Genomic DNA, 18,264 nt, shown 5'->3' on the forward strand with positions numbered 1-18,264 from the left:
GTTGTTCAATCACTCAGTTGTGTCGGACTCTTTGCCATCCCATGGACTGCAGCATGCCAGGTTTCCCTGTCCTTCACCATCTCCTGGAGTTTGCTCAAACTCATATCCCTTGAGTCGGTGATGCCATCCAACCATCTTGTCCTCTGTTTTCCCCTTCTCCTCCTGCCTTCAATCTTTCCCAGCATCAGGGTCTTCTCTAAAGAATTGGCTCTTCGCATCAGGTGGCCAAACTATTGCAGCCTCAGCTTCAGCACCAGTTCTTCCAATAAAGGATTTCCTTTAGGATTGACTAGTTTGGTCTCCTTGCGGTCCAAGGGACTCTCAGGAGTCTTCTCCAACATCATAGTTCTTTGGCATCCATTGGCATAGTTCAAATACATCAGTTCCTTAGCACTCAGCCTTCTCTGCGGTCCAACTCTCACATCCATATATGACTACAGGAAAAACCATATCTTTGACTAGACGGACCGTTGTTGACAAAGTAATGCCTCTGCTTTATAATATGGTGTCTAGGTTGGTCATAGCTTTTCTTCCAAGGAGAAAGTGTCTTTAATATTATGGCTACAGTCACCATCTGCAGTGACTTTGGTGCCCAGGAAAATAAAGTCTGTCACTATTTCCATTGTTTCCCCATCTATTTGCCATGATGTGATGGGACCAGATGCCATGATCTTTGTTTTTTGAATGTTGAGTTTTAAGCTGGCTTTTTCACTATCCTCTTTCACTTTCACAAAGAGGCTCCTCAGTTCCTCTTCGTTTTCTGCCATAAGGGAGGTGTCATCTGCATATCTGAGGTGATTGATATTTCTCCCAGCAATTTTGATTCTAGCTTGTGCTTCATCCAGCCCAGTATTTCGCCAGATGTACCCCGCATAGAGTGTCTGGTCTCTGCATGTTTCAGAGTCTGTGAAAGTCCACTCAGTATTAGTTTAGAAGCCCAAGAAGACACACAAGCAAACGCTATGGTTCCCATGTTTGGTACACACACACACACACACGCACACACACCCATAAGCACATGCACACTGCTGCTATTAAATATCCTTTATTGAATTATATGTGACACACAGTATTATATTCATTTCAGGTGCTGGACTTAGTAATTCTGTGTTTTATACATTACTCCACGATCCCCATGACAAATCTAGCTACCTCCTGCCTCCATACAGAGTTATTACAATGTGGTTGACTGTATCTCCCATCCTGTACATTACATCCTTGGGACTTTTGATTCATTGCTTTTGCTTTTGGCCTCTATCCAGAAACATCACTGTCATTCCCAATGTCAAAGAGCTTATGGCTTGTGTTTCCTTCTAGGAGTTTTATCGTTTCAGGCCATACAATTAATGTATTTTTGGTTAAGAAAATGGTCCAGTTTGATCCTTTTGCATGTAGCTGTCCAGTTTCTCCAACAGCACCTGTTGAACAGGCCATCTTTTCCCTGTCATGTGCCCTTGCCTCCTATGACGTAGATGAATTGACCATATGTACCGGGCTCTGTTTCTAGGCTCCCTCTTCTGTTCCACTGGTCTGTGTCTGTTTTCATGCCAATACGATACCTGTTTGATGACACACTTTGTAGTGTCATCTGAAATCATGGAGCCTGATTCCTGAAACTCTCCCCTTCTTTCTCCATTTATGGCAAGCTCAGCAGTAAATCTGTGCCCATGGCAAACTGACTTTGACCAGAGGCAGCTGCTTCCCAAGTTTCTAGCAGACCTGCCTAAGTTTATTTTGCTCTGTGTAACTAGGAGGGACTCTCCCTGACAGGCCCCAGCTGCTCCCCACCCCCCAACACAAGAGGCTGTTTGGAGCATAGAGATGTCCAGAACTATGGTCCAGATTTGGTGTCACCTACGGTAAGTCACTCAAGCTTGTTTTGCATTACATTTGTTTGTTCTGTATTTGATAATACCTGCTGTGATAATCAGAGCTCTGTTCCATCCTATAGTCACCCTAGGGTATCAGAAAGATGATTTTTCTTTTAACACTGCATGACCACTATCTTCTTTAGACTATAGTGAGGGGAAAAATTGGTTAAGATGAAACGTTTGAAATTCCAAAACTGGCTCTTCCTGCATATGCAGTTGGGAAAAAGTTGGCTTGATGAAAATATTTTTTTCAGAATTCTGGCACTGAGAAAATAAACATATTTCCAGGAGAAAGCATGAAGTTAACTAAGTACATTTATCTTTCCCCCACTGTTCTTTTTGGCTTTGTGTTTGCTGGGTAAATTGCCATGACACGTGTGGTTATGATTCTCTGCCTTTCCATTTTCACATTATTTGTTTTTAATAAGAGGAATCTTTGTTTGAAAAAGTAGAGGAAATTGTTGAACTTCACCCTTTTGTTTTTGCCCTGCAGTAATTAGGTTTTTGCCCTGCAGTAATTAGTAATTAAACCTAATTAGTAATTAGGTTTTTGTGTGTTTGTATTTGTCTTGTGTGTAAGTGTGCTGGCTATGGGAAACTCAAATTTGTTTCCTGAATGCAGTCCCTTGAGGTGCATTCTCCAGAATGGGACCATTTTGGGTAATAATCCTTCTGAGTTAACACGAAAATGAGCACCACTTAACTGACTCAAAACTAACAGCACTTACAAATTAAATACTTCCTAATATTTAGAAAATTGACCAAAATGAATGTCAAACTTCTTGATGTGGGAAATATTCAGTACTGAATTGATATCAGGTATTGAAGCTAGCTTAAGTTTGTTGGTTTTCTAAATGTAACACAACTGTTGTACCTAGGTTTGTTAGAGATCAAATAAGACCTTATATCTGTTGCAAATGTGTCAGCAAGAAAATATCAATAACGTGATATGATGAAATATTAAGTCTACCTAAAATAGCTTTCTCCAGATTTTGGTAACTTGAAATTGATCCAAGTTAAATGGCAAGAATCCATTAACTATCTGAGTCACATTTCAAATAGGATAAAATATTGGAACATTGGTTGCTGGACACTCTAAGTTTATCAACCTCTGCCTTCTTAGGAGAGGAAAACTAAAGCATAAGTTTCCAATCAGAAAATACTGGTATGACAAACAGTTCACAATTACTTGTGTCTTAATTTTCACTAAAAATTAAGGTGTTTAAGAGTTGAGGATTTGAATCTAAATATGTAATTAAAGCTACTAAGAATAAAGAAAAAAATTATCAGTATATAGTAGGAAAGTAGGACGTATGTTTTGAGTTAAAAAACAAGGAGTTTTATGAATGGTCAGGCTGAGAATAGATTAAACTTTGGTAAATGGATCTCACTAATATCTGGATAATTTGCAAAAAACCATGGAGAACTGCTATGTTATCACATTAAATTTGAAAAACTCAGAGTGTAAACTCTTTACATGTAATACACAAACATAATTATGGTAAAATATTCATAGAAAAATGACGAGGGAAATTCTCTAGATTTTAATGCTGACTCTCTTTCAATAGTGGATGATTTTGCTTTCTTCTTTCAAATTTTCTGCATGTGTAAAAGAGCCTAGGTTGGATGCATGAGACAAGTGCTCGGGCCTGGTGCACTGGGAAGACCCAGAGGGATCGGGTAGAGAGGGAAGTGGGAGGGGGGATCGGGATGGGGAATACATGTAAATCCATGGCTGATTCATGTCAATGTATGGCAAAAACCACTACAATACTGTAAAGTAATTAGCCTCCAACTAACAAAAATAAATGAAATAAAAAGAACTCATGAACATAAAAAATTTATAATAGAAAAAAGCAAGCATTGGGCGAGGAATAAATCTTGCAGTGCATGAGATGTTTGGAATTGCAGACTTGATGCCAGATGCTGTTTTTTGTTTTTGTTTCTGTTTTTGTTTTGTTTTAAAAGGGCAGTCATTGCTATGGCTTAAACAAATTTCCCAAAGAGATCAACTTCAGCATTATAGCTCAGTAGTATCCTCCTGACATACAGTTTTGACATGTGCTTCCTTGTAAGAAAACAGTTGCCTATGATCTGCCCATTAAGGATTTCACCTTTGTTGCCAGAATAAGCACTGCTTCAGACACTTACACTGCTGGACAGCTTCCATGCAGCCAGCACTAGAGAAAATTGCTGTTGCTTAAAGGAGATTTTATTTCCCAAGATGAGGTAATACCAATATGGACTTTCAGAGGAGATTCCTTTGAACCTATAGTCATGAGCATTTCAGGTTTCCTCGAAAACTTTCAACCACTGAGCAAAGATCCACATCAAGAGGAGCAATTTGGAGGAATCTGGGCTCAGTTAGTTTACAAGATTGCTAGTGAAGATGTACGTGATGGCAGTATTAACTAATCTCACTGCATTTATCCTTCAGTCATCCATTTATTAAGTATTTATTGAGTGCCAGATCTTGTGCCATAATTTCATGTAACCTTTAGATTATATTTGTATTGTCTTACAGTGACCAATGATCCTATTTGCCCAAGTATTTTGAGACTTTCTGACTAACTTCCCAAATCCCAATTTAATTAAATTCCTTTTGACTTCCAGCTGACTTTAAGGTTCTTTAGGGAGCCCTTAAGGCATCTGAAGGAAGAATATTGAATTAGTTTCATTTGATATGTTGAATTACATGGGAAGTATTTTCAAAGGGTGATAAGCCTTCCAAGATTATACTGTATAGGTAAAGTTTACTATATGTCCTGGTACAATCTATCAGTCATAATTCTGGTTCTACCACAGCAACTTGATTCAGCTTCTTTGTCAACACATTGTGACCAGATCTTCAACCTCGCCTTTTTTTTTTTTTTTCTCAGAAGTTTTATTGGGGGAAAACTACAAAACATTTACAGTACAATGTTTACAGTCACAATTTGTAGTGAACTGATTCCCGAAATGTATTACAACTCAAGTTGACTTAACCTTGTTACATTCAAAATACCTACTTCTGTCAAAGTAGTCCACAATACATACATACATAGTGCTCCAACTGTACCTACGTACAAACTAAAGCTACTGCTCATTCAGCTGCTGTCCAGAAAAGCATTCCTGCCTTTCCACACGGGGGAAAAATAGTACAAGTTTTGGAATTTTCTGTAACTAAACAAGGCATATTCATGTACTACATACCATTTTAGCACTAAGAGGTGGCCTCTTCACTTTATATCTATATTAAAAAAGTGGTAAAAATCTTCTCCTTTTGTGCAGTTGAACCCATCCTACATTCAGATTATCTCAAGCACTAATAGACAAAATACTTATTTGGTTGAGGAAAATTTAAGGCAAATTCCGGCCCTTCCAAAGGCACTGTGAGATTACCCTCTCGCCCTCATTATTGCTACATGTCTTTATATGCAGAGTATGTCACAGTAGAACTGGTGGAATAAGCAAAGAAAAAACATCTTTTGCTAATATATAAAGTTGGAATGAGAAAAGCATGCCACATGTAAGCCTGATTGCAATGTGGTCATTTTTTCCTTTTAAAGTTGGATGGGCTACAACCATTATACATTCTAAGAAAAACTCATAAGATATTTCTCAAACTACTTCCACAGCATCAAGATAGATTTCTGTAAAGAAATCATGCAATCTTTCAAAATTTACATAAACAAGGAAAGAAATTAATGAAATAAATAGTGCATACAATCTCTTAAATTAAGATTTTTTTACTCATTTACAATAAAATAACCATGTGAAGTTACAAAAGGCATATATCACTGTGAAAAGAACATACACTCCACATTTTCCCAATTAATAATGGCAATCATAACTTAACATAATAAAAGAATATATATCTATTGCTTTTCATCATACTTGATAAATACAGTATGAACAAAATTTTCAATGTATACTTTTCACAAGATAATAAATAAGTTAAATAGTTTTTTTCATATTGAGTTGTGGTGCAGTGGTGCGAATCAACTCAAAACAGCTAAAAATTCAGCAGTTATTCCCCAACAATTATGAACTAAGCTCTGCCCAAGGCTTCCAGAAAGAGCAGACAAAATGGTTCTAAATCAAACATCCCCTAAGTGGTAGCAATGAAACCAGTAACCAGTATGAAACTTTGGAATGCAAGGTTTTTTTTTTCCCAGACATATATAACTTTGTTAAAAAACAAAACACCTATGGAGTTGAGGTCTACTATCAAGGCATATTCTTGGCAGCATATTGGATTCTAAAAGCTTATATATTTAGCAAGGTGGTGGTTGGCTGGTTTGTTTACACTGGTCTGGGACAAACAATTAGGAACTTCTCTCAAGATAAGAGTCCCGACATCTGGACTGTAACTAATGCTTTTCTTTCTTTCTTTTTTTTTTTTAAGAAAACAAATCTTTTTTATTTTAAACTTACATTTCAATATTCTAATCAGTAATAAATATTAAGCATATAGTTTTTAAACCCACATTATACTTAATTAAATTTTAACATAAAAAGGCAGTGATATACATGTCTAAGTTATATTTAAATTTATTTTAACTATTTCTTAATTCTTGAAGTACTTTTAAACAATTTTTAGCACATCTGAAAAATAAAATGTGGTCCATAGTATAGCATAAAGTCATTTTCTTTAACACTGAAATATACAGCTTTGCTGTCTATTATATATAAATATAATAGATACCTATATTTCATACATGCAAGTTTACAGTCATAGTAATTTTATAGTCATAGTAAAATAAAACAGAGGGTCCCTGGACTGTGATTAATTAGAAATTGAATTTTAATAACGACATTCCTGTTTTATGAAGTATAATTTGCTTATCTATCAACTTCTCTCTTAGCAATAGCCTTGCTCTTACCATTTTCTCTCAGAGTTCCCAACACTGAAACTGTATTTCTTTACACAAAACCAAATTGAGTTGCTCTGTGTTTTAAGACACCATGAATTCATACAGATGGAGCAGTAATTCACACACCCCTCCAAATCAACCCTTCCCCAACAACTGTGCACACACAAGGGGTCCTTATAGCAGTAAACAATTCCAACATTTTAGGGAGAAAACAATGTTGCATTTCATTGTTGTATTTCATTGACACATATCAGACTCTGAAACTTTTATGAAGTATAGTATCTACTTTTGAAAGAGAAATCCAAACATCACTGCCAACACAGACTTTCAGGGTGACATCATATACTTATTTATGCAAAGGTCCTAGCTGACAAGCCCCCTGACTGAAGACTTTACACATCAGAGGCGACAGAACATCAACTCTACATACATATACGTCAGAACGCTTCCCTTGAAGACTACTTACTCTGTTAGGACACCACCATCGCTGGTATTCCAAGGACCACAGAAGCCTGAATTTTATGCACAGCTCACCTGTTATAGCAACCGAATTCCCAACTTGACCCAGCCACGAGCTCCCTCTCTAGAGAACCACACTGCTCTGTGCATTGGGTATCACACTGCTTCATGGAAGAAACATGGATTCCTTGATGAACACGGAACCAGAGAGAAGGATGTACCAGCAGGTCCCAATATCATCAGGATAGTACAAAACTTCATTGGCTTCATGTCTTTCGTATCTCAGAGTTTCACACATCAACCTAAGCTGATGCTCTCTCAGGTTGGACAAGGCTTCCATCCCGTGTAAGTAGGAATACACTATTTCCAGATTCTGGGGGGTCCTTTCGGCGGGGTTCTTCATCACCGCCTGGCGGAAGCTGTTATCCACGTAGGACGCCATCTCCCCCCGCGGCCCGGGCGGGGCCGCTCCGCGCCCTCGGCCGCCTCCTCCCGGCCCAGCGCCGCCGCCGCCGCCGCCTCCGCCCTGAGCGCTCCGCCTCGGGCCAACCAGCCAAACCGCGACGGCGGCCGGGCGGCGGGGCCCGGGGCGCGCGGCGGGGCGGGGGGCGTGAGGCCCGAGGGTCCCCGAGGCGCCCGGCAGCCGGGAGCTCTCGCTTCCTCCGCGCCGCGCGGTCGGGAAGGCTCCCTCCGGGCCCTGGTTCGACACGCCTCCCCGACTCCTCTCGGGGACGGCGGCGGCTCCTCCCGGCCCTCTTGGGCCTGAGTTATTTTTAGGGAGTTCGAGCCGCGGTGAGGGGGGAGGCTGGGGCGCGCGGGCCTCCTGCTCCTCCGGGCGCAGGGCCGCCCCCTCCTCTCGGGGTCTCCGGAAAGCACTCCGGCACCGCGGCCGCCGTCTGAGGACTGGCTCAGGTCTGGGCGCTCCGGAGCTGAATCGCCTCGGTCTCCGTCTCCGCCGCGCCGGAGCTCAGTCTACTGCGCTCCACCGAGCCCCCCGCCTGCTGCTGCATCCCCTCGGGCCGCCCCGCCGCCGCCCCGGCCGCCACCGTGCGCTCCGCCGCCGCCGCCTCCCCCCATCGGCGCGCGCGGAGCGGCCAGAGCGGCCCCGGCTGCGCCCTCGGTCGCCTGACTCTCGGCAACTTTGTTCCCGGTCTGAGGGCGCGGAGGGAAGGAGCCGCGGGCAGCCGGGTCCGGACTCCCGGCGGCGGGCGTCGTGCACTGCCCTGTAACTAACGCTTTTCAAGTGAAGATATGGAATGGTGGTTGATAGCTGCTGGTGCTGGGTTGATTTTTCCTAAAATCCCAAACTCATCGGAGACCTAAAAAAAGTTTGTTGTTTGGTTTTTTGTTCTGTTTGCATCACAGCTGCTCTGTTGTGAGTCTTGTTCATCAATAAAAAAAGTTCCTTGGCTTTTTTCCTGCTCAACAAGAATGAAACTTCGTAATAATAATAATAATAATAATAAAACAAAAAACGAAGAGAGAACCGAAAGGGGAGGGGTGGGGGCCCCTCCCGGCACTCAAGTTCGAGTCCAAGTGCTCGACACAGCCTGCAGTCTGCTTGTGGCCGATGTTACCCCCCACACTCCTGTGCCCCCCTGCCCCTAAGCAGGGGCGCCCTCCAACACCCCCAGAACGGCCTTCCCTTCCTCCTCCTCACTGGCGCCCTCTTGCCTCAGTCGTCAGAGATGGAGAGGCGGCTGAAGATGGGCAGGCGGCGACCCGGGTCAAGGACGGGGGACTCAGAGCCGTTGAGGTTGCCCGAGCTCAGGGAGCCGCTCAAGTAGCTGTCGCGGTCCGACAGCGAGTCTGGGGGGCTGGGGGGCGCGTCGAACACCAGCGACTCGACAGGCGGCGTAGCAGCTGGAAGCTGAAGGGCGGCGAGGGCGGCGCGGCGGCGCTGGCAGGGAGGGGCGCCCTGGGCGGCGCCGGGGGCTGCGCGGGGGGCACCAGGCCCTGCTGCTGACGCTGCTGGCTGCGATAGGAGGCGGCGGCAGCCACGGCGGCGAAGTTGTGGGTCTGGATGGCGAGCGGTGTGATGAGGCTGCTGAGCTCCGGGCCGAAGGCGAAGGCGTTGTTGGCGCACGAGGCCGACGAGCAGGTTGCGCAGGGAGCGCCGGGGGCGAGCAGGTCCTCGGCGCCCCCGGTGCCGAACAGCAGCGCAGGCGCAGCACGTCGGGGCGCCGGAGGGCGTGGAGGCTGCCGAGGCCGAGGAGCAGGACTAAGCGGACGACGAGCAAGACGAGGCTGAGGAGCAGGAGGGCGGCGGCGGCGTGCGCGACGTGGGGCTGTCTAGGAGCAGGGGCGACTCTAGGCCCCCAGGAGGCTGGTGGTGGCCCGACGGGAAGCCCGAGAAGCTGAGGCTATGGTGCAGCTTGGGCCGCGGTTCCCGTGGGAAGCCTAGGTGCAGCGTGTCGCGGGCGCCGAAGGCGCGCAAGTCCCCGGAGGCGCCCCCGGACGCGCGGGTCGCCGCTCATCAGCGTTGTGGATGAAGTGGCAGCGCGGCCCATAGGGGCAGAAGCCGACGGTGTGGAAGGTGCGGCACAGCTCGGTCTTGTACTTGGGGTGTCGCGTCAGGCTGCGCAGCTCGTGGAAGCCTTGCGCGAACTGGCACTTCTCGCGTACTTGCAGTTGCCACTCTCCTCGAAGGGTCGGCACAGCTCAGTTTTGTAGCGCGTCGAATTGATCTGGGAGCCGCCGCCCCCCTTCTGCTGTTGCTGCAGGTGCAGGAGGTGCTGGCTGCGCTCCCCATTCTCGCTGAACGAGCGGTCCCGGAATTTGTTCTCCTTGTTCAGCAGGGCGGTGCCGCCGCCCCCCGACGGCTCCTTGAGGGTGCCGTAGGAGGCCGAGCCGCCGGGCGTCGCGCTACCGTTAGCCGCGCCCGGGAACTTGGGCGAGCAACTGCCGGGGCTAGGCGCGGGGTGGGTGACAGCCTGCAGTTGCTGGCCGAGTGCCGTCGGAGGAAGCCCGGCGTGAAGCCTGAGCTGGGGGTGGTGGCCACGGGTGTCCACACTGCCTTCTTGTCCAGCATGTTGTTCAGACTGAGGTTGGCCAGGGATTTCTCCGTCTTGCACAAGAAGTCGATATCGTAGAAGGCGGACAGAAGTGTGGTCGACATGTTTCTGGATCCTCTAATGGTCCGAGCTGCAGACTGGCAGATCTGGAGGAGCCCTCGGGGCGGCGCGGCCGGCCGAGCCACGACGAGTAAGGGGCGAGGGGCGAGGGAGGGACCGAAAGTTTGCTGGGGGGCGAGAAAAGAGGGAGCGTGGGCAGCAGCGTGAACTGGTTTGAGGGTGCCCGGGAGTGCGAAGTTGGGGGGAAAGAAGAGTGAAGCTAGAGAGCTCCTCCGCGCCCCGGGATGCCCGCCCCCCGCCCCCGCCCCGCGGAGCCGACAGAAGCTCCTGGACTGGTGGAACTCCAACTTCTCCTTTTAAGTCTTTAATAGACAGTTAATCTGTGCTTTGCAAAACTGCTTATTCTTCAAGCAAATTCGTAGGCAGGCCTTTTAAACAAGCATAGGTCAGATATATCACTGAATTAGGTTAAGAAATTTTCATCAAACTGGTAGGAGAAGCAAATCTTCCCTCTTGCTGGCAGCCACAATGGATCCTAAGGCTGTCTGCAGCAGAATCAGCAGAGTGACAAGACAGTCTTACAGTGATACTCACCCTTGAAGGGAGAGGGGATTTTGACTGTGCTATATGCTGGTATTTAGGAATGAACAGTGAAAGAGGAACTGTTAGCTGCTTAATTAAGTGAGTTATGAAGTACTGGCTTTGGAAAAACCTGGTTTTCATAAAATACAATGAAAGCCTAAAGCCAAGGGTTGCTTACGTTGCCCCTTGAAATAACACAGTTCCGTTGAGAACAATCCCTTGGGGGCATGAAGGTCAAATAAGAAAAAGTAAGCAACTCAGGGCAAACGGTGACGCCTTTAGAGCAAAAAGAGGACGGCCCTCCATTACCAAATACCATTTTACCAGGGTCTTTGAGACATGTGTTGTTCTTACCCCAGTTCTGGCACCTTATCACTTTGATGAGAATAACGGAAGGATTGGTTCCTGAGTCAACTGGTGTATATGATTATAATGGTTAGGGTCTCTGTCTGGAATATTACTGATTTTGATCTATGTTCTGCAGATATTCAGAAGCCATGCCCCTCAAGTTACTCATGACCTAAAATAATTTGGTATATTATACTTCTGCAAGTCTGGCTACCAGACAACACGCCTCCCCAGACTGGTTTTCAGGCTTATTCTCCTGCATTCAGATCCAGGCTGGTTTTCAGGCTCATTGTCCTGAATTCTTTATACAAAATCTTTCTTATATAAAACTCGAATTGAGGACTTGGAACTTGGGAGTATTTATAACTTGGTATCAAGTCCCCAGTCAAGGTATGACTATGCCCCACTTCAACAGGAAACAGCTAGACAGGTTGTTGCCACATTCGCTGAAAGACTTGGGGAAGGATGAACTAGAATTGGAGGTTGAAACCCAGACACCATAAACACAAGTTCCTCTGCCAAGTCTAAACATACTCGTGTGTTATCCTCAAGACTGAGGAGAATCAAAGAAAAGGGGAGAATTGTAACAGAACACATTGAGCTCAGCCCCTAGCACAGCAGCCGTTGCTCTGCATTATTACTCCACACCCTGTTACCAGGCAATGGGTCCTGCTGAGCCATTGGTTGGTTCACAGTGGGCCCTGCCCACTGGCAACCAACTGTCAATGAAGGACAGTTAGTGTTCCTGCTCAGCCATTGGTCAGGGTCATCGTGGGTGGAGCCCACTGGCAACCAATTATCAATGAACGACAGTTAGTGGTCCTGCTCAGCCATTGGACAATGCAGCAGTGGGCACCGCCCACAAGCTACCAACTGTTAAGAAAGGACGCTTAGCGACGGGTCAGACAACAGGGGAGTGGTGGTCGGTGAAGTGGAGAGTGAGGTAAGAGGCAGATCTGGGCCTTCTCCCTGAGGCCCTCCAGCTCACCTGGCTTTAGCTGGCACCCCAGAGAACAGGCTGGGGGCTGTGTCCTGTACAGCTCCAGAGCCCTCACCAAGGCCCCCCACTAGTCTTTGAGGCAAGCAGTGAACCTCTCCCCTGTCCCTATCTCTTTGACCCTATAGCAGTGGCAGTCAGCCTGGGTTGCTGTCTGTGGGGCCTGCTCTCTCCCCCTTGGGGAATCCTGAGGAGCCTGAGGGGCCACTTGGGCTGGGCACCTGGCTCCTTCAGTGACGACAGGTGAGGAGGGTCTGGGGAATTGGCCCTGAGGGAGCTACCAGCTGAGCGCTGCCTCCTCTTAGCCAGGCCCGGGACCTTGAAGGGTGAACGTTGCTCCTTGGGACATTGCCTTTTCTTATCAGGACAGAGAATAACATTTATTTGGTAGAGATTTATAGGAATACCTCATCTGACCATGACCTGACCTCAAGAACAGAGGCTCTGACAACAAGAAGTTCATAACAACTAACCATGTCCCTCCCTCAACTAGTGCTTTTAAAAGGGCTTTGATGAAAGCTTTCAGTAACATTGGGGTTTATAGGGCATGAGCCACCCATCTCCGTGCATGGCCTTGTAATAAACCTTTCTCTGTTCCAAACTCCAATGTTTTGAGTATTGTTTGGCCTTGCTGTGTGTTGGGCACACGGATTTGGTGATGTTCAGTGACAATCTACCCTTGCCTCTTTTGTCATACATGAATTGACCATATGCATGGGGCTGTATTTCTGGGCTCTGTCTTTTGTTCCACTGGTCTGTGTGTCTGTTTTCATGCTAGTACCATACCTGTTTGATGACCATAGCTTTGTAGTGTCATCTGAAATCAGGGAGCCTGATTCCTGAGGCCCCTTTCTCAAGGTTGCTTTGGTGATTCAGGATCTTTTGTGGCTGCTCCTACTAAAACTATGTGTTCAGGGCAGATGAACTACTAAGGCTATCTGTTCAGGGCTCTGTCTTCTGTTCCACTGATCTGTGTTTCCATTTTCATGCCAGTACCATACTTGTTTGATGACCATAGCTTTGTAGTGTCGTCTGAAATCAGGAAGCCTGATTCTGAGGCTCCTTTCTCAAGGTTTCTTTGGCTATTCAACCCGTCTTTCTCAAGCTTGCTTTGGCAATTCAGGGTCTTTTGTGGCTGTTCCTACTAAACCTATGTATTCAGGGGAGATGAAGGCTCTAGCTGGTCATCCCCACTCCTCTGAGACAGGAGGGGTGGCAGAAAGTCAGTAGCTTACCATGGAAGTATTTCAAAATGCAACAGAAGGGAGAAATGTGACTCCCACATTGTAAGTGAGATTTAACTAACATTTCTGTTTCAGAGTGGCATGCATTCCAGACTTGGGGAAGGAAGCATGATGAACTAATCCTTGGTTCAGTGGCTTAAATTTCCTATGTGCTTTTGCATTTTCTAGATACACTTTGGAGGTGCTTATATCCTGGGTCTGTACAGTTGATGCTGTTTGACCCCTGAGAGAACTCTGTGCACTTCAGAAGCACCAAGCAGGGCAAAGTGTCTGCCAGACGTGCAGTTCGAGTCTGGGAATCAACAGATCCAGTTCCAGAACCACACCTGCCAAGATCCACATGCCCAGGGTAAGCCCTCCCCGTTTTCCTAAGCATTTCATCTGGCATCAGTTCTCTATGCACCTCTGGATTCCAAGCTAATGCTATTTAAAATAGCAATGTGCTGACACCCAATATATCTGTATGCTGATGATCACCTCTGGCTCCCCTGGGTGCACAGGCAGTGGGGCACTGGCTCCCTAGGAAAGAAAAAGTGAAACATTCTCCTGGAATTGGCCCCAAGGAGCACACAAGTTACAGGATGTCCAGTGACACAAACAAGGTCCCAGTCATGATATGCACGCCTCCCCACACAATTGCCCTTTCATGCACAGTAGTAACAAATAGGGCTTTCCTGGTAGCTCAGATGGCAAAGAATCTGCCTGCAGTGCAGAAGATAATGGTTTTATCCCTGGGTCAGGAAGATCCCCTGAAGATGGGAATGGCAACCCACTCCAGTATTCTTGCCTGGAGAATTCCATGGATTGAAGAGCCTGGTGGGCTACAGTCTTTGGGGTCACAAATAGTCGGATGGGACTGAGCGACTAACACACACACAGTAACAAATAAGGCAAGGTGTTGGGTTTGGAGGACTTATAAAACTCCTCCAGTACATTTGGTATTTTCTCCCCCACGTAACTGCCATGTCTCTAACCTCTAGGTGCATGGATAAACAGCCTTAATACTTCCTTGCTTTCTCTCTCATTAATGCTCTTTGGCCAAGCCTCCCACTTTCACAAAAGGCTTATCCCCCTCCCCCCAACCTGTTCTGACTCTTTTCTTCTTTTCCATATTCCAGTATTCTCCATTATAGGCCATTGAAAGCACAACCTCAGGCATCTTTTGAAGACTGGGGCAGGAAAGCACAGGCTGCACAAGCTGTAAACTCTTTGTAGACCTAGGCAAAGGGTGTGGGCAAGCACACCATTTAAGGGAGACCTGCCGTAGCTGTGGGTATGACGGCCAGACTCCTCAGCCTCAGCTAACTAATCCTTGGTGCCCTAGTTGAATCATGATGGATGCCAAGTATGTCCTATGCGTTTGGAAAGGCCGCTTTTGGCCTGCCAAGGTCTTGTCCAGACCCAGAGCCTCAGCACAACAGAAGAGAAAAAGGGTCCTTTCTCTGGAAGTTCAAATACTCTCAGTAGATGAAAAAATCAGAGTGAAAAGAACAAAGATAAAGACCCTAAAACTGTCCATGATTGAATCTATCGCCACCTCACTAGCAGCCCAGCCAGAGCCCAGTACCCCAGAAGAAGAGGAAATGACCTACATATGCGCTATTACAATGGCCTGGGACCTTCTGAGTAAGAATGGAAATTACACTCCAGCAAGAGTCGTGGGTGATCCAGAGTCCAAGACGCAGTCTCCAAGGAGACTGCAAAAGCAACATCGTAGAAGTCGTCAGGAGCCCAATCAGGGCCTAAGGAGGAGTGTGAGGAAAAGGAAAAGCTCCAAATCACCCGTGGTACCTTCAGAGAGGGAGGATGCCCCATATGGCGACAAGTCACAGGTGTGCACACTCGTTGCCCTGATCCCAAGCAACATGCAAACAGAGTCATCTCAGAGCCCCAGGGTGCATCCAAACTTCCCATCACTTTCAGAAGATGGCCATGAGAAAGAGGGCAAGGAAAAGGGGGACGCCTCAAAAGTTATGTCCTTGCCCTGTACAGTGAAGGAGGTGGGTGTAGATGTTAGAGGTGGATGCGTGCTTCCATCACTTACACCGGGTTTCATCCCCACTGTGCCCAAGGCTCTGGAAGAGGGAGCGCACAACACCTGCCAAAAGTCCCTGGCCGTGTATCCTGAACATGCTACCTCCTCGGGGAATGTTGACCCTGGAGAGGGCACCTGCAACTCCAGCTCGGAAGGCTCAGCAGCATCCTGCAGTGCCCCTAACCTGAGCCTGCGTTATTCACTCCACCTAACAAACAGAAAAAGGAAGCTGCAGGCCCCAGGGTGTGAGGAAGAGTGGCAAGAATTTCAACCCTCAGCTGGCTCAAAGGCTATTAAGCCCACCAGTGCCATCAAGAAGGGCGGGGGCAAGGAAGCAGGAGAGCTGACAAGCATGGTGTTCCCAGGGGAGCCATGTCCCATTGAGAGAGGAATGCTGGTCTGGTTTAAGTTTCAGAATCACCCATTTTGGCCAGCCGTGGTCAAGAGTGTCAGCCCAACCCAACAGACTGCAAGGGTGCTTTTGATTGAGGCCAAGATGAACTGTGAGAAGAGTGGCATTCAAGTTCCTCTTCGAAGGTTGAAGCATCTGGATTATACTGGCAAAGAAAAGCTAATGAAGAGAGCCAACAAAGTATACGGGGAAAGTGTCAACTGGTGTTTCTCACTGATTTCCAGCTACAGAGAAGGGCTTGCTTGCGGGTCTTTTGTGGGCTCTTTCCTGGACTATTATGCTGCTGACATCAGTTACCCCATGAGGAAAGCCATCCAAGAAGGGGATCTGCAGATGGATTTCCCCAAGTTGAATTATTCTGACCTGGAAGATTCTGAGGAGGAGACCTCTGTGGCTGCAAAGAGGCACTGCAAGAGAATCCTCCCTGACCGGATGAGGGCTGCTCGGGACCGAGCCAACCAGAAGCTGGTGGACTTCATTGTGAAAAGAAAGGGGGCCGATTCTCATCTTCTGGACATCGTCAAAGGCAGGAAAGAATCCAAGTGGCTGGAATCATTTCGGAATTCAGAGAGGTATGTGATCTGTGTTGAAACATACCTGGAGGATGACGATCAGCTGGATGTGGTGGTAAGCCATTTACGAGAAATCTACAAACACGTAGACAAGAAAGCGCTGGCTCTGACGAGAGATGACCCAGTGAGCTTCCTTCTGGAAGTTCTTCTGCCAGAAGCAATGATTTGTTCAATTGCTACAGTGGATGGATTGGACAACAAGGAGGCAGAAGCAAAGTACCTGCAAGGGCCACCTGTGTATTACCGGGAAAAAGAACTGTTTGATAAGAAAATCTTGAAGAAATTAACAAAGAGATCAACCAAGAGGTACAAGGCTAAACTCTACCCGTGAGCCCAACAGGGCATCAGGCAGACTTCTCAGCCACGCCATTAGCAACAATCCCCGTCTGTATGAACTGCATGATCCTCCCACTCCACATGGCATGTAAACACCTTCTAGAAATCCAAGGCCTCAGGAACACACTTGAATTCACTCCGGATCCATCTCCAGCACCTGCGAGTGGCATGGTCATCGTCAGTTTCTTCTTCCCAAAACCCTCACACCACTAACTTTTTAAAATATTTTAAACGTCTATACTTCCCTCTACTTGCCCAGATGTCTAGTTTTCCAGATATTTTCTCAACATGGCTTTTGACTCTACCTAATATTTTAAAGGTAGACATGCATTCTTTTATTACACGAAAAACCCCTGTATCGGATACAAAGCAGCAATCGTGTTTAAGATCTAAGGCATGTTTCTTACAGAAAAGCCACATGGGTTTCCCATTCCTCCTGTGGCACATCGGTATCCACAATTGATCGGATTCCTCCTTAAGATAAGCCCTGACTTTTCCCTGCCATGCTTATCCATTTGGAAAAAAAGCCCTGAGAGATGAAGCCAGTGACAGAGATGTTTCCTGTATACTAGCACTACCTTCCAATAGTTCTTGGAAAAGCAGTCTGAAATCCAAACAAAGTTAACAGCTGATTTGCATGTGGTCACTGTGAGGTTGAATGAAACCTCGACGTGCAGTAAGTTTTGTCAACCCCTGCAAGAATGCTCACCCTTGGCTTCCCTGAGATTCCATTTGTGGGAGGAGCTCTTCTTCAGTGACTGAATAGTTTTCCCAAATGAACAGACTCCTGGCTGTCTTCCTATATGACAGTGACTGGATCCCCTACACGCCATTCTCTGTCCCCTTGTGGAAGATGACTACAGCCATCGTAGACTCAGGTTGGCTTGTCTAGACCTGGAGTCCAGGCTGACTGCTCAGAACCCATCCAGTTGGCATAGATTGTAGCAAAGCAGGTGCTTTGCCCTCATCGACCCATGTCCTCCCAAAAAAGGCAGTCATTTGTCCCAAACCAAGCAAGTTTGATCCTTTAACTTATTCATCAATTAGCTCCGACAGGTCTCCAGCAGTGTAAGTGCAGACGAGTAAGTCATCCCAGGCTGCCTGAGCAGTAGGTGGACCAGGAGGGTCTGGGAATTGGGTCACAGAAAAGTCTCCATTCAGCTAAACATGGTTCCTGTCAGAATACAGTGAAAGGTAGTTTAACAGGTAAATTCTAAAGCCCATGGATTGTTATCCTAACTTGAAACAAGATTTCATTATTACTATTTTTTTTTTTTTTGGAGAGGAAGAAAAGTATTAGAAAAGCCAGTTTATTTTGTAAAACCCAATGAGAAAATAAACATTAAAGATTTAACATGAACCTGAGTGTGGTTTTGTTCTTAGAAAGAATCAACTGTCACTGTCACAGGTTCAACTCAGTTCAGTTCAGTCGCTCAGTCATATCCGACTCTTTGCAACCCCATAGACTGCAGTTCGCC

The 18,264-nt window shown here is 46.5% G+C and overlaps 1 protein-coding gene and 1 pseudogene across 1 annotated transcript; one reads left to right on the forward strand and one right to left on the reverse strand.

Moving 5' to 3' along the window:
* Positions 1-8,680: 8,680 nt before the first annotated feature.
* Positions 8,681-10,524, reverse strand: LOC136153268 (mRNA decay activator protein ZFP36L2 pseudogene; annotated as a pseudogene).
* Positions 10,525-13,353: 2,829 nt separating this feature from the next.
* Positions 13,354-16,781, forward strand: LOC136154752 (PWWP domain-containing DNA repair factor 3B-like). The gene is made up of 2 exons (XM_065916909.1): positions 13,354-13,780; positions 14,550-16,781. Exon 2 carries the CDS (start codon positions 14,763-14,765, stop codon positions 16,779-16,781), a length of 2,019 nt encoding a protein of 672 aa, XP_065772981.1. The 5' UTR covers positions 13,354-13,780; positions 14,550-14,762.
* The last annotated feature ends 1,483 nt before the right edge of the window (positions 16,782-18,264 follow it).

This window comes from Muntiacus reevesi, chromosome X, assembly GCF_963930625.1.
Source record: "Muntiacus reevesi chromosome X, mMunRee1.1, whole genome shotgun sequence".
NCBI lineage: Eukaryota > Metazoa > Chordata > Mammalia > Artiodactyla > Cervidae > Muntiacus > Muntiacus reevesi.

Excerpts from the sequence above, each read along its gene's own strand:
- LOC136154752 (XM_065916909.1), top strand. The coding sequence starts at position 14,763 with ATGATGGATGCCAAGTATGTCCTATGCGTTTGGAAAGGCCGCTTTTGG.